Source organism: Primulina tabacum, chromosome 4 (genome assembly GCF_025594145.1).
Source record: "Primulina tabacum isolate GXHZ01 chromosome 4, ASM2559414v2, whole genome shotgun sequence".
NCBI classification, from domain to species: Eukaryota; Viridiplantae; Streptophyta; class Magnoliopsida; order Lamiales; family Gesneriaceae; genus Primulina; species Primulina tabacum.
Genome location: NC_134553.1, coordinates 48,516,356 through 48,529,926, shown reverse-complemented (window position 1 = coordinate 48,529,926; position 13,571 = coordinate 48,516,356). Strand labels below are relative to the sequence as shown.

Below are 13,571 nucleotides of genomic sequence, written 5' to 3'. Positions count from 1 at the left end.
GCAACATTATCTTCAAATATAATCGTCGCGCTATCTTTAGTTGTTAGTATCTGTATGATCCATGAATATGTTGCATCAGTGGATCTTGATTATTTGCATTTTTGACTTGTTTAATGCATTACAATGATCTCAAGGTAGTTTGATGTTGTCGTTGTTAACACTTGTTTTACCATGATATATCAGTGTCATCTCGTGTAAACACAAAACATGTTAGAGATCTAGTTTTATATAGATCTGAAAAATAAATTGCATCTGCATATACTGCTAAAGATAAATTTGATTTTGTCGAGTAAAACAACCTCATGTTAGTTGAACAAGATGACGAAATATGTGCTTTACACCATTTCAATGTCTTCGGGTTGGAGAATAGTTATATCTTGCTAGAAGGTTAACGGAAAATGTTATATCTAGGTGAGTTGAATTCGCAAGATAAATACGCACATTACACTTGAAGGGTGATACTTCGGGATCAATTATATTTTTCATCTTCTTATGGACAAAAAAGATAATTTTTGTTGTCAAGTGATTGAACAAGTATTGGTGATGTCACATATATTTTTTCTGGTAAATGTTTAAGTTACAATTTAAGATAAAAAATTTTTGTCTTTTGTCTTTCATCTTGAATTGCTTTTCAAATACTTGATAGTTTTAATAATCTCTTAAGAAGTACTAAACTAATAATATCATAGGCGTGTGGATTATCTTAAGTTGTATAATGATTTATGTTGCTTTTAATTGAAAGGGGTTGTTGATCTGTATTGCATAATTTTCAGGTACATGCTTAATTTTGACATCATAATAATTTCTTTATTTTTTTTAATTAATAAGAGCTAATTAATATATTTGATAAGTAGCACACTAACCGTATTTCTCTTCGGGTGCATTTTTCGTACAATGAATAACTTCTAACAATAAACTTTAGCTCGAACCAATTATCAATGGTAATTAGTTGGCATGATAATGTTGCAGGCAATATCATACATCCCAAAATATGAAGCATTATATTTTAAGTTCATGGTTTAATAGCTGATAGGAGGCATTTGATAATTAATCAACCAAAATTTTTTTATTAATTATATATTTTGGAAATTATACTCGATACTATTTTTGTAAACACCAGGTTGTGAGTCGTGGACTGACACTTATAATTGGTTATTAAAATCCAAAAAAAAAAAATATGAGAATTCAATCTCAATTTAAATTATTGATATAGGTCATATGATTAAAGCTAGGTGGATAAAATGGAGGATGCCATCAAGAGCTAAAGTGATAGAAGGATGCCTGCGAGATTGGAAGAAAAACTATTGTTCGACCAGCTATGCTTTATGACTCGGAGTGTTGGGGCATTATAAGACTACATATGCATAAAATTGCGATAGTATAGTTGACTATGTTAAGATGGATGTATAACAAAATACGCATAGATAAAATTAAGAATAAAAGGATTCTGAACTATTTAGGTATAACTTTCATAGATTATAAGATTATGAAGATACATCTAATATGGTTTAGTCATGTGAAGAGGAGACCAAATACGACATCAATCCGACATATATTAGATTGACACGTAAATGGAAGGAGTGGAAAGAATGAGATACCATTAAAAACTTGAATAAATGTGGTTTATCTTATATCTTAATTTAAAAAATGATATGTGAGAAAATCGTTTAATTTGAAGTATTAATATCGATATAGCGGATCCCGTAACTAAGAGAAATATGCTATGATGATATATGCATGTATAATGTGAAAGAACACTATTAAGAAATGAAGAATGAATCATATACATGAGACACAGGAAAATACATGATTGGTCGGTTGCTTCAAATGTTGTTTAAAAAAGTGAACAGTTATGGGATTACAGTAATAAAATTACGATCTCGAGGCTCATTTTGCAAATACAAATAAACCCAGGGATGAGTTGAAATTCTACAGTTGTATACATAACGTGACGAAAATTCATAGGCTCACTTTGTTATCATGTCGTCAACCCCGGAGGACGCCGCCGCCCGCCATTACTCCTCCACCGCCGCTGTGACGACCTCCCCCACCAATCACCGGTCTTACATCTGCTACAGCTGCAACTTCTCTTTCCACATAACCCCGGCCACCACTTCATCTTCTTCTTCCCCGTCTTCATTCCGTTGCCCGCGGTGTCTCCACCGCCATATCCTCCCCCACCACACCATCTCTCCACCGCAACAGACACCGCCATCGCAGCTGTCTCCTCCGATTAACTCCGATCACACCCCTGTCACAACTACTTTCTCTTATTACACTTCCGATGACTCCGACTCTGAGCACGACTACGATTCCGACAACTCCCTTCGCTCCTTCACCACTCCTACTTTCCACCCCTCCACCCCAGCTTTGAAATCCTTTGTCAATTCGCTCCCGATCAAAACCCTTATCCCAAATCCAGCTAAATCCTTGCAGTCATGCTCAATTTGCATGGAAGATTTCGAGATCCATTCGAATTCTTGTGCCATAGTTAATGAATTACCATGCCAGCATTACTTTCACAATAGTTGTATCGTAGAGTGGCTTAATCGGAGCTATACTTGCCCCTTGTGCCGCTTTAAATTGCCAGTTGAACCTGGCCCCATCCGATGGGAAGATGAATATGACGCTGTTTTGGTTGTTGATATGGCTCTGATTAGGGAGCCGATGACGAGGAGGCTGAGCGGAACTCGGAGCTTGGGTTCAGGTGCAGAAGCCGCCGAATCAAATTGGGAACGTATGGGATTGAATTTTGATGCTATGCACGATGAAGATGGCGATACTTTGATGGTGGATGTTTGATATTACACATTGGTTGTATTTTTGGTAATCAAATTTTGGCTTTCATTTCTTGGTGTTCGTTGTTGGGCTAGTTTATTTGTGTGTACAATTCTTAAGTCTAATGGTCGGATTGCATAATTCTATCTTGGCATCACAGTTCAACCTCGTGAATAGGCATGTTCATGATTCAAGCCTCAAGCATAAATTTGTTGGTTCGGTTTTTTGACATTTTTGTTGAAATTGAAGCCTTGATTGATGTCTGTATGCAGTCTTATGGAAGTTTGTGCGCTTATATCAATGACAGAAACTCTGCAAATTTGTTGGCTCGACTCATTTCAATTGTGTTTGCAATTAGAGTCTTGATCGATGATGTCCCTGTCGAACCTTAGTTGAATTTTATGTGCCATGAGAATTTAGAACCCTGAAAAAATGATATTTTTCCGCCTATTAGATAGTTAACCATGTTGTTTTCCTGGATTACACGATCATGTGAAAATTTGAAATGTTTTAAAGCTCATTATTGTGTTTGATGAACTTCATTAATTGTATTTCAATTTCGCATTCACTTGTTGTTTTGTGTTTCTTGTTATATAAATTATTGTTCGAGTTTTATTTTTTGTTCATGAATTTTGTTCATGAATCTGATGAGTTTGAATGCAACACCTAGAAATGGAACAAGCTGCACGGATAGCCTCATTACTGTTTCATTTTTGCGTTGCGCATGATTATTTCAGTAACAATTGCGCTTTTATATAAGAAATAGATGTATTTCTCACTTTGGTTTGTCTTGCAATCCCCCATTTACGAATGCTTATGTCAGACATAAATGCCGATTCTAACTTTGTCATCTCATTTACAGATTCACGTTAAGTCATCCAATCTGTTGAGTGGATTTGCCTTAGCTATCTCCAACAAGCATGAATGTGAGGATGATTAACTATAATCATGCTTCTTACCAAAGTTGTGTTTTTGGTTTGTATATTATTCAGCATTCACATAACAATGGAGTGGGTAGGGGTGGACGACTAAAGTGGTCGGCAATATTTTATCTGAAAGAATTGGGAATGGAGAGGTCTGGTAAACAGAAGGGCTAGGAAGTTTTCATCTGAACTCGCCAAAGGGATTGGAGATTAAAAAGTATTCCAAATATTTGAAGAAATGAAAGTTTTCTTGAGTCCAATTGTGATGATTTAATCTTCGAGGATGCCAAGGTTAGTGTATACAGGACATCACCACAGACATTTCAGTATTCTTCCCGAGGTTTCTTTCTTTTGTATCTTTGGTGTTTAATGGAGTATCATTTGCTTTGTTTACACACATGCGGTATGTCTCTATCAAGGGTGTCTTCTCATGCATCAATTCACTAAATTTGAATGATGTTTGTATAGGTACATAAATTGTTGGCATTAGGTTACAAAATCAATCTTATTTCAGAAGGGCTTGGTAATTTTAAAATGATTCAGCTTGGATATGAATTTTGAGAGTTCTTGTAATATAAAATGTAGTACAGCGTGATGTCATTTCCCAACCCAATAAGCCCAGTAAAATTTGTATATTTAACAAGACGTATTCGTTCATAAAACCTAGTGATATCAACAACCTACCACAACAAACTTAACCAAATGTTCCTACAAACGAAGCCTACAAGCTTAAAGCCACAAAAAGATAATCCAAAACTTATAAAGCCTCACACACTCCAAGTTTATGCAATCGTTCCTCCCATGCGCTAGTTTACATCTTATGCCAAAGGTGCAGGATACTTTTTCAAGTTTACACACAGTTCTTTTTAAGGTTACTAGCAGGAGGAGGGCTAGACATGGTCGAATTCTTCATGGGTCACCCCGTGACTGAGCTAACATCTACTATAAGTTTAACTGGCCTGTTTGATCTGACCGAATGAACCCTTGAAGCTCTAATCTGAAATCTGACTTCTGATTTCCTATGAGGAGCTTGGCTCCAATCTCCATGCCCAAATGGCATTTCCCCCAAACTGCACCCTTCTGTGGAGCTGCACTTGTTGCATAAACGAGTTTTCGCAGCTGGTTAAGAGAATCCATCTGGAAAAGACGGCAACACTACCGGATTTCTCATAGCAGCTGGGTGAGGGTGAGCTGCCAAGAATCCGGGTAACATTCTTTATGCCGCTACTGGACACAATGCAAATCGACAGTGACATCGGTCCCCGAATTGACACCCGGAGTGATGGAACAAAATGAACTCCATGTTTAGTGTTGGAAAGATTCAAATTCTAAAAATAAAAAAGAGGATTTCGACTCCGCCGAAAGGAAGTCGTTTTGCACCTGCCGGAATAAAGTAAACCTCAGTTTGGAGAATATGGCTCGTCCTGTTTGTCCGGCCGCTGCATTGGAATATACTCCTTGTTAGCAAGTCTTACGACATACTCATTAAGAGAAGTGCGACTTCAGCACCGCGTTTATCGACCGGGCTAACTCCCCCCGTTTCCCTATATAGAGTGACCTATTCCCCTTTTAGAATGTCAAAGAGCTTAGGATTACTTCTTCCGTTACTACACTGTTAATAAATGAAATAGAAATCTCTTAAATTGTATTCATCCTGATAATTTAAATGAGTTTGAAACGATCGATAATTAATCAATATGCCCCCTAAACTAATTCAGAGCCAAGTTTCCTCTCAACTTCACCGTAATGTGAAGCACCAAAGGACAAGATTTTAGCATGTCAATTTGTTTTTAGGTTGTATTTACATAATCTATTATATTCATTTAGCTCAAAATTAAAATAAAAATTGAATTCTATCTCATTGGTCTGAAACTTGTATTTTTTTTTTTACTTCAATTATAAATTAATTTTCTAACCTAGTAATGGATTTCAAAAAGTACAATGTGAATCTTCTCACGTATCCAAATACTATATTCTTAGATTATGCGGAATATTATATTATATTTATGGCTTCTTTGTTCAACAATCTGGTCATTGACATAATTTTGTGATATTCCGTTAGTTTTGCATGCATGATGGATGATTTTTTCTCTCTATTAAATTTTAATTTTAGTCGTGTATTTTTCGATTTCTGCATTTTTAGTTTTTCTCATCGGGAGTTCTGATTCACTATACATATCAGCTTCATGTCGAAAAAAGGACTAAAATTGTCAAAAAAAAAACTAAATATGAACTAAAATTAAAATCTGACAATATGAATGACCAAACTTATAATAAGACAAATATGCTGGACCGAAATTACTCTCATATTTATATATTATTTATTCATCTATTAATTATTTATTTTACATCAATCAAATCATTGAATTTAATTAATATATCACTTTTAATAAACAATATTACTAATATTTTATTAATTATTAAAAGACAAAATAATAATTTATCATCTTATCTCAAATTTGATTAATCAAATCAAATTAATTATTATTTATCAATCAAATTAAATATTATATTAAAAATATTATAATACTGTCCAGATTTTTTAAAAAATATTATAAAGTTGATCAAAAATAAAATTATTTGTGAAAACAATAAACATTGTCTCACAGTCCATGGTGGTGAGTCGAGCGACCTGTACAAACGAAAAAGTTGGCCCTTTTCCTCTCAATTCCATTTCACAAGTGCTCCACCAAAACGGATCTCGCAATGCCTTCCGTGGCTTATACCGTTGAATCCTGCAAAGTTGAAACAAGCGACGGAGTCAAACTGCACACTAGAATCTTCAAGCAAGAAGAAGAAAACGAGGGTGATAAAGATAATTTGGTGATTGTTTTGGTACACCCTTATTCTGTACTGGGTGGGTGTCAAGCTCTTTTGAAGGGGATTGCTAGTGGGTTAGCGAGCAGAGGCTATAAATCAGTCACTTTTGACATGAGAGGTGCGGGCAAGTCTACTGGGAGGGCTTCTCTTACTGGGTTTAAAGAAATTGAAGATGTCGTTGCTGTTTGCAGATGGGTTTCTGATAATCTTTTCGCTGACAGGATTTTACTGGTGGGATCTTCTGCAGGTACTGTTTTTCTGTTGAATTGTGATTTGTATAAATGGTTGCTCGGAATGAGTGGGGTCTGTATGCGTATTGTCTGGTGGCGAATTGGAATTTCTTGATTATGGAACTTATTTAGCTTGTGGTGGGTGAAAATATCAGAATTTAAGTTGATTTTGTAGGCAAGAGTCTTCTGATTTTGCTATGAATTTTGCTGCAAAAGATTAAGGGCTTGAGGTAGGCGAATTCTGAAGTTATGAAAGTGATATATGCTTTAGTTACCATTTATGTTAAGTTCTTTTTGTTGTCAAGTTGTGTTGCATAACCAAATCTAGGCTCGTTCTAAGTAGTAGATACAGAAATTTAGTCCAAGGAGAGTTCAATTTTTTGCTTGAGAGAATTTGCGAATGATTTGTGGGAGCAAACACAGAACTACTTTTTAAAGGAAGGATAAGAACTTATATACCCACATATAGTTATTTCCTTGTTTCCAGTTTTCTTGGTTGGTGTCATTACCCATGCCTAGCATTTTCGATATCCTGACTCATGTAGTTTTTCCCTGGTAGTTTGGGAATGCAACTTGTTTAATGATAAAGACGAAGCCATTTTTTGACCTTGGCAATCGAAGAGTTGCTTTTCAGTCTTTTGGAATGCTTCTGTGCTCATTAGCAGAATGACGCTGCTTTGTTATGTATAATCAAGATTTCTCAATTCTTGACATGATCTAATATTTTTTAGTTCAATTATGATTGCATGTGTCGATTATGATACTCGTGTGCTTGTTGTAGTGCATCTTGTAGGTCGGTGATTTTGACTTTTTGAAATCAGCTATTGCTTCCTGAGCTAAGCTATACTCCAGCTTGGTTAATACTTTTACTTGATTTATGTTCGACTCAGTCCAGTGTAATGGTCATGTGGGCTGGTGCTCCCATCTTCTATACTGATATGCTATCAGTTAATATATGTTCAAGTTCAGTTATTTCATTGTATCTGAAAAGATATTCTATAGTGATAGAAATAGCACATTTTCAAAGAGTTCTTGTTGCAAACTAGACATAATAAAGTCTGGGAAAACTGGACTATACTTGCGTAGATTGCTGGCATTATTGCTGAGTTATGTGCTTTATATATATATATATATATATATATATATATATGAATGCCCTTACCTTTTTACTTGGGATCGGAATTCATAGTAAATTGACTCTTACAGTTTCTTCTCATACTTTCTTCACAGGTGCACCAATTTCAGGTTCTGCAGTTGACATTGTCGACCAAGTTGTCGGTTATGTTAGCTTGGGATACCCATTTGGTCTGATGGCCTCGATCCTCTTCGGACGACATCATAACACTATTCTAAAATCACCTAAACCTAAACTTTTCGTGATGGGAACTCGAGATGGATTCACGAGTGTTAATCAGCTGAAGAAGAAGCTGGCATCAGCAGCAGGACGGAATGAGATACATCTACTTGAGGGTGTAAGCCATTTTGAGATGGAAGGGCCTGCTTATGATGATGAAATGGTGAATTTGATTATCAAATTTATAGCATCGTTATAGCTACTAAAGTATTGGTTGTCATTGTTGTATGAATATCGTGTGCAACACCCCCAAATTTCTTGGTTCTTGAATCAATAATGGAAATGATTGTGTGAATTGAAAACTCGACGTAAATCTAACAGCCAGTGGTGAGAAACCGAATGACAGAACAGTGATGGTAGAAATCTCATGTGAAATTATGGTCTTAGGAACTTCTGGATCACATCCGTGCCATGAAAGTAACGGATTTAACTATGCTACACTAGGAGAAGTTCGAAAAATAGGAATAGATCCTCGATACTAGCCCGAAATGATCGAAAAGTTTGTATCGTCGGAGTAGATTTCTCGGTAAAGCATAATATCAACCAAAGATGTGACAAATTAAGCTCCTCGTTCGTTATCTTTTTGTGATAATCCTAATATTGAATAGTTTGTGTATCATTTGCTTAAGCTTGAACATAAATAAAATCAACCCAAATATATCAAATTCATGTCACAATGTGTATCCCATTGATGAAAACAATAGGCTTCATTGTATGAAACAACTAAGTCAATTTCACTATATTTTCAATTTTTAAAGTCTCACGTATTATTTAAGTGTCAAGAAATTATTTTATGAAGTCGATGCAATAATATTATTATAAATTTAAAAGAATATAACATTCTCACATTAATATATACATATATATCAGGGATGTACGGATCGAATCGAATATTAAACAATTTATGTTCGAATTTAATTTGAAGCTCGAAAATTTTAATATTTTTTGCTTGAAATCGATACGAATCAAGAATCGATTTTGAGCTCTGCTTGAAATATCCAAACATGTTTGTGAACTACTTGAAAATAAAGACTCAAAATATATTTATTTAATATATAATTATATTATTAATAAAATATAAAATTCGCGAAATATCGAACAAAATAATTTGATCTTGAGTTTGGCTTGACATAAAGTTCAAATATATTCGAGTTTTGCTCAAATTCGATAATTTCGAATACAAATAAAATATATTTCGAGTCGACTCAAAATAATCACAAACAAAGTTGATTCATTTACACTCCAAATATACATACATACATACATACATGCAAATACTTTGTTTAAGTTTAGTTTTAACAGTAAAAAATTCGAGTTCCTTGAGGAGAATACAGAAATAGCATGGCTCCTCAAATTGCAAGAAAATAAATATTGACTCATAAATACACTTTCTAGACAAAAATTGGAAAAAAAGAGAGAAAAGAAATGGTGTGAGCCAAACAAGTCCTAGCAATTAATCCACAAAAATGTTTTCCCACATTACCGCATCAGTATCTCGCACCACCTCTTCTCTCACCGCCCTCTCCCTCCGCCGGCCTGCTTTCCCTACGCCCGTATTCCGATTCTACCCCTTCAGCCCTCTTAAATTCCAGAAACTCCAGACATTCACCATCTTCTCAATGGACGGAAGCGCTTCTCCGTCCGCCGGCGCCGTCGATTCGATTTCTGACGGTTTGAGGAATCAGAGCTTGGAAATTGGTAGAGATGATAGTTGCGTTGTTAGTAAGTCTGTTGATAAAGATGGTATTGCTCAAAACAGGGTTAAGCTGAAGCTGGAAGAACTGAGGTGGGACCACTCGTTTTTTCGTGAGCTACCTGGTGATCCTAGAACAGATTTGATTCCGCGACAGGTTTGGTTTCTTGTGGGTTAATTTGCTTTCTTTTCGACTTTATTGCAACTTTTGCAACTGTTTTATTAATTTCTATAATTTAAATTAATTGATAATGGAGCTCATGCCCTTGCATTTGCTTACAGTGATTGTATTACACGAAAAAGTATGAATAGAGTATGTAAAATAATTAAAGTTTGGCCTTTTGATGTCTTTGAAATCTTCAACTGTGTATTTTTGGGTTGGGATATTGCAAATGAGATATTGGAGAATTCGGTTTTGTGTTTATATTTATGGAAAATCTCCTCTTATTTCGCAATTGTTACATTTTGGTGGCTAAAGTTTCTCAATGGCATTATCATAGGTTTTTCATGCTTGCTATTCCAAAGTGTCTCCATCTGCTGAGGTGGAGAATCCTCAGCTTGTTGCATGGTCGGATTCAGTGGCGGAGCTTCTTGATTTGGACCCTAAAGAGTAAGTTGTTTTGTTTATCTGCTACCTCTCACTGAGTTTATTGGTATGCCTTTCCGGTTATTTGAGATTTGTTTCTTTAATATAGACATGATATTTGTGTGAATCTCAGATTTGAAAGACCTGATTTTGCACAGAAATTTTCTGGGGCCTCAGCTTTAGTGGGAGCGTGAGTGTTGTTTCTTCGGTTCTTTATAATTTTTCTATTTCGTTCTTCATTCTTTGTCGGGTCTACTTTATACAGTTTTTTGTGACATGAACTATATAGGATGCCTTATGCTCAGTGCTACGGGGGACATCAATTTGGAACATGGGCTGGCCAGTTGGGCGATGGTCGAGCAATTACTTTAGGAGAGGTTCTCAATTCAAAGTCTCAGAGATGGGAATTGCAGCTCAAGGGTGCTGGAAGGACTCCATACAGTCGGTTTGCAGATGGTCTTGCTGTCTTGCGTAGTAGTATCCGGGAGTTCCTCTGTAGTGAGGCAATGCATGGTCTAGGAATCCCGACAACACGTGCTCTTTGCATTGTGACAACTGGAAAATATGTTAGTCGGGACATGTTTTACGAGTATGCGTTCCATACCTATTTGGATATCCTCATTTAGTTTTTCCTTAAGACTTAAGGTTTCTGCAACAAATTGAAGTCTTCTGTTAAATGAAAAAAAGCAAGAAGCTCTCAAGCTTCTTGCCTTTCCTGCATTTTTCTATTTATGTTTCTTAACTTGTGCTTGTGTCGCGCATATCTTTTTTCAGTGTCTTTATGGATTTTCTTTTATATTAGCTAAATTGATAGAAGTTTTACTTAAAACTCAAAATTTGCAATCTTGACGGGTTGTTGATATCACAGCTATCTATCTTGAACATAGTGATTTGATCTTCAAACATGCATTGAACTCTCTTGTCATTTTGTCTAAAAGTAGTTATTTGTTTCTATCACGTGCAGTGGAAATCCAAAGGACGAACCTGGTGCAATTGTTTGCAGAGTTGCTCAATCCTTTCTTCGCTTTGGTTCATATCAAATACATGCGTCAAGAGGGAAGGAAGATATTGGCCTCGTTCACACTTTGGCTTACTTTGCCATTAGGTATCACTTTCCTCATTTAGAGAACCTCAGCAAAAGTGACAGTCTATCCTTTAGCACTGGTGAAGGAGATGATTCAGTTGTTGATTTAACTTCAAACAAATACGCAGGTAATAATTAATTTGAAAATTGATTTAATTTGTGCCTTCCCTAGAGCTAAACAAGACTTGATTTCATCCATAGAAACGACTTATACGACTAGCCTAATTCAAATGAAATTAAATTTAACAGTATCTTAGATCCTCTGGCCAACCTGAATGAAGATAAAGTGAAATGTGATCGAGTCACATGCCTCTTACACGCCATCTTTCCACCCGATAAGCTCGTGCCTGTTTCTTTCCTTGTGTATGCAAGTGAAATAAGTTATACATGTATGATGAACAAGCCAAAAAAATGGAACTATGATATTATTTCTTTCTTCATTTTGAATAAGGCTAGTTTACCCCAGTAACTTATTTGTTTGTTTTCACAATGGCAATATATATCAGCTTGGGCAGTGGAAGTTGCCGAGCGTACGGCTTCTTTAGTTTCTCAATGGCAGGGTGTTGGCTTCACCCATGGAGTTCTCAACACTGATAACATGAGTGTTTTAGGACTCACCATTGATTATGGTCCTTTTGGCTTCTTGGATGCGTTTGACCCCAGTTACACTCCAAACACCACTGATCTTCCTGGAAGAAGGTACTGTTTTGCAAATCAACCTGATATTGGCCTATGGAATATTGCACAGTTCGTGACAACTCTTTCTGCTGCCGAACTGATAAATGACAACGAGGCAAATTATGCAATGGAGAGGTATCTTGAATGGCTTATTTAATTTGTGAAATGTCATGCTAGCTTGACTTTCTTTGAACTTTTTTTTTTGAAATTGTCAGATATGGAACAAAGTTCATGGATGATTATCAAAGTATAATGACAAGAAAACTCGGTCTGCCAAAGTATAATAAGCAGTTGATCAGTGAACTTCTTAAAAACATGGCAGTTGATAAAGTCGACTACACCAATTTCTTTCGGTTACTTTCAAATATCAAAGCTGATCCTACCATTCCGGAGGAAGAACTATTAATTCCTCTTAAAGCTGTGTTGTTGGATATTGGCAAGGAGCGCAAAGATGCATGGACTGGCTGGCTGAAGTCCTATATACTGGAGGTACAAAAACATATTTGTAAATTGCATTTGCAACACGCACAAGTGATTTTTTTTTTTCATTTCATTGCTTTTTCTTTTTTAAATTTCGAACAAGGTTTGTATTATCAAAGCCATGGTCGACAACTCTATAAACCATGTGTGGATCCATTATCTTAAGAGTGATGGGTGGGCGGAAAATATCCTGAGTAGTGTTATACATGCAATTTGAAATTTTTTCTTGGGTCATATCGGTGTTCACTTTTCATTTCCTCTTACCACAGCTTTCTGTCGGCACCATCCCTGATGAGGAGAGGAAAAATTTGATGGATGCAGTAAATCCCAAATACATTCTTAGGAACTATTTATGTCAAAGTGCCATTGATGCCGCAGAGCAAGGCGATTTTGATGAAGTTCGCAGGCTGTTGAAGGTTATGGAACAACCGTACGATGAACAACCAGGAATGGAGAAATATGCACGCTTGCCCCCCGCTTGGGCTTATCGTCCAGGTGTGTGCATGCTCTCTTGTTCTTCTTAAGCCGTCACAATACACAAGAAGCCTGTGCGAAATAGATATGATGTGTATATAAACGATAAATGCTTTCCGTTTTTAGTTTGCAATAACATATAGATGTTCTTGTGCTGTAATTTCTCTCGTGAATTTTACTTTGGGCATAGAATCATACAGGCCAAGACACATTTTTGTCATGCCCAAGATACTTGGCAAGATGTTTGTCTGAGTTTGCTGCTGGTTTTAGATTACACAACAGCGTTCAATGTTACACAAACTGCTCGTTACATGTGAAAATCTATCGATTGATATTTGACTGACAAAATTTTTGTACATCTACTGAAACTATAAAAAATGTAAGTGCAAAAAAAATTATTTAGTTATATATATAATTTTAATTATCTCGAACCGAATAATATCTATGAATATAATATATTTGAACATATAT

At 35.9% G+C, this 13,571-nt stretch overlaps 3 protein-coding genes across 3 annotated transcripts; all 3 read left to right on the top strand.

Moving 5' to 3' along the window:
* The first annotated feature begins 1,948 nt into the window (after positions 1 to 1,948).
* Positions 1,949 to 4,136, top strand: LOC142543635 (uncharacterized). Its single transcript, XM_075651003.1, has 2 exons — positions 1,949 to 2,826; positions 3,641 to 4,136. Exon 1 carries the CDS (start codon positions 1,981 to 1,983, stop codon positions 2,800 to 2,802), a length of 822 nt encoding a protein of 273 aa, XP_075507118.1. The 5' UTR covers positions 1,949 to 1,980; the 3' UTR covers positions 2,803 to 2,826; positions 3,641 to 4,136.
* A 2,165-nt stretch (positions 4,137 to 6,301) lies between these two features.
* On the top strand, positions 6,302 to 8,724 carry LOC142543634 (uncharacterized). The gene is made up of 2 exons (XM_075651002.1): positions 6,302 to 6,768; positions 7,982 to 8,724. The coding sequence occupies exons 1-2, from the start codon at positions 6,408 to 6,410 to the stop codon at positions 8,302 to 8,304; spliced, it is 684 nt and encodes a 227-aa protein (XP_075507117.1). The 5' UTR covers positions 6,302 to 6,407; the 3' UTR covers positions 8,305 to 8,724.
* A 785-nt stretch (positions 8,725 to 9,509) lies between these two features.
* Positions 9,510 to 13,389, top strand: LOC142543633 (uncharacterized). Its single transcript, XM_075651001.1, has 8 exons — positions 9,510 to 9,955; positions 10,299 to 10,408; positions 10,518 to 10,574; positions 10,674 to 10,973; positions 11,349 to 11,596; positions 11,975 to 12,281; positions 12,362 to 12,635; positions 12,896 to 13,389. Exons 1-8 carry the CDS (start codon positions 9,572 to 9,574, stop codon positions 13,148 to 13,150), a joined length of 1,935 nt encoding a protein of 644 aa, XP_075507116.1. The 5' UTR covers positions 9,510 to 9,571; the 3' UTR covers positions 13,151 to 13,389.
* The last annotated feature ends 182 nt before the right edge of the window (positions 13,390 to 13,571 follow it).

What these genes read in the sequence shown, in the direction of transcription:
- LOC142543635 (XM_075651003.1), top strand. Translation starts at nt 1,981, where the DNA reads ATGTCGTCAACCCCGGAGGACGCCGCCGCCCGCCATTACTCCTCCACC.
- LOC142543634 (XM_075651002.1), top strand. Translation starts at nt 6,408, where the DNA reads ATGCCTTCCGTGGCTTATACCGTTGAATCCTGCAAAGTTGAAACAAGC. An exon ending in ACTGGTGGGATCTTCTGCAG is followed by an intron (nt 6,769 to 7,981) that starts GTACTGTTTTTC and finishes CTTTCTTCACAG; the next exon opens with GTGCACCAATTTCAGGTTCT.
- LOC142543633 (XM_075651001.1), top strand. Translation starts at nt 9,572, where the DNA reads ATGTTTTCCCACATTACCGCATCAGTATCTCGCACCACCTCTTCTCTC. An exon ending in AACTTCAAACAAATACGCAG is followed by an intron (nt 11,597 to 11,974) that starts GTAATAATTAAT and finishes AATATATATCAG; the next exon opens with CTTGGGCAGTGGAAGTTGCC. An exon ending in GCAAATTATGCAATGGAGAG is followed by an intron (nt 12,282 to 12,361) that starts GTATCTTGAATG and finishes TGAAATTGTCAG; the next exon opens with ATATGGAACAAAGTTCATGG.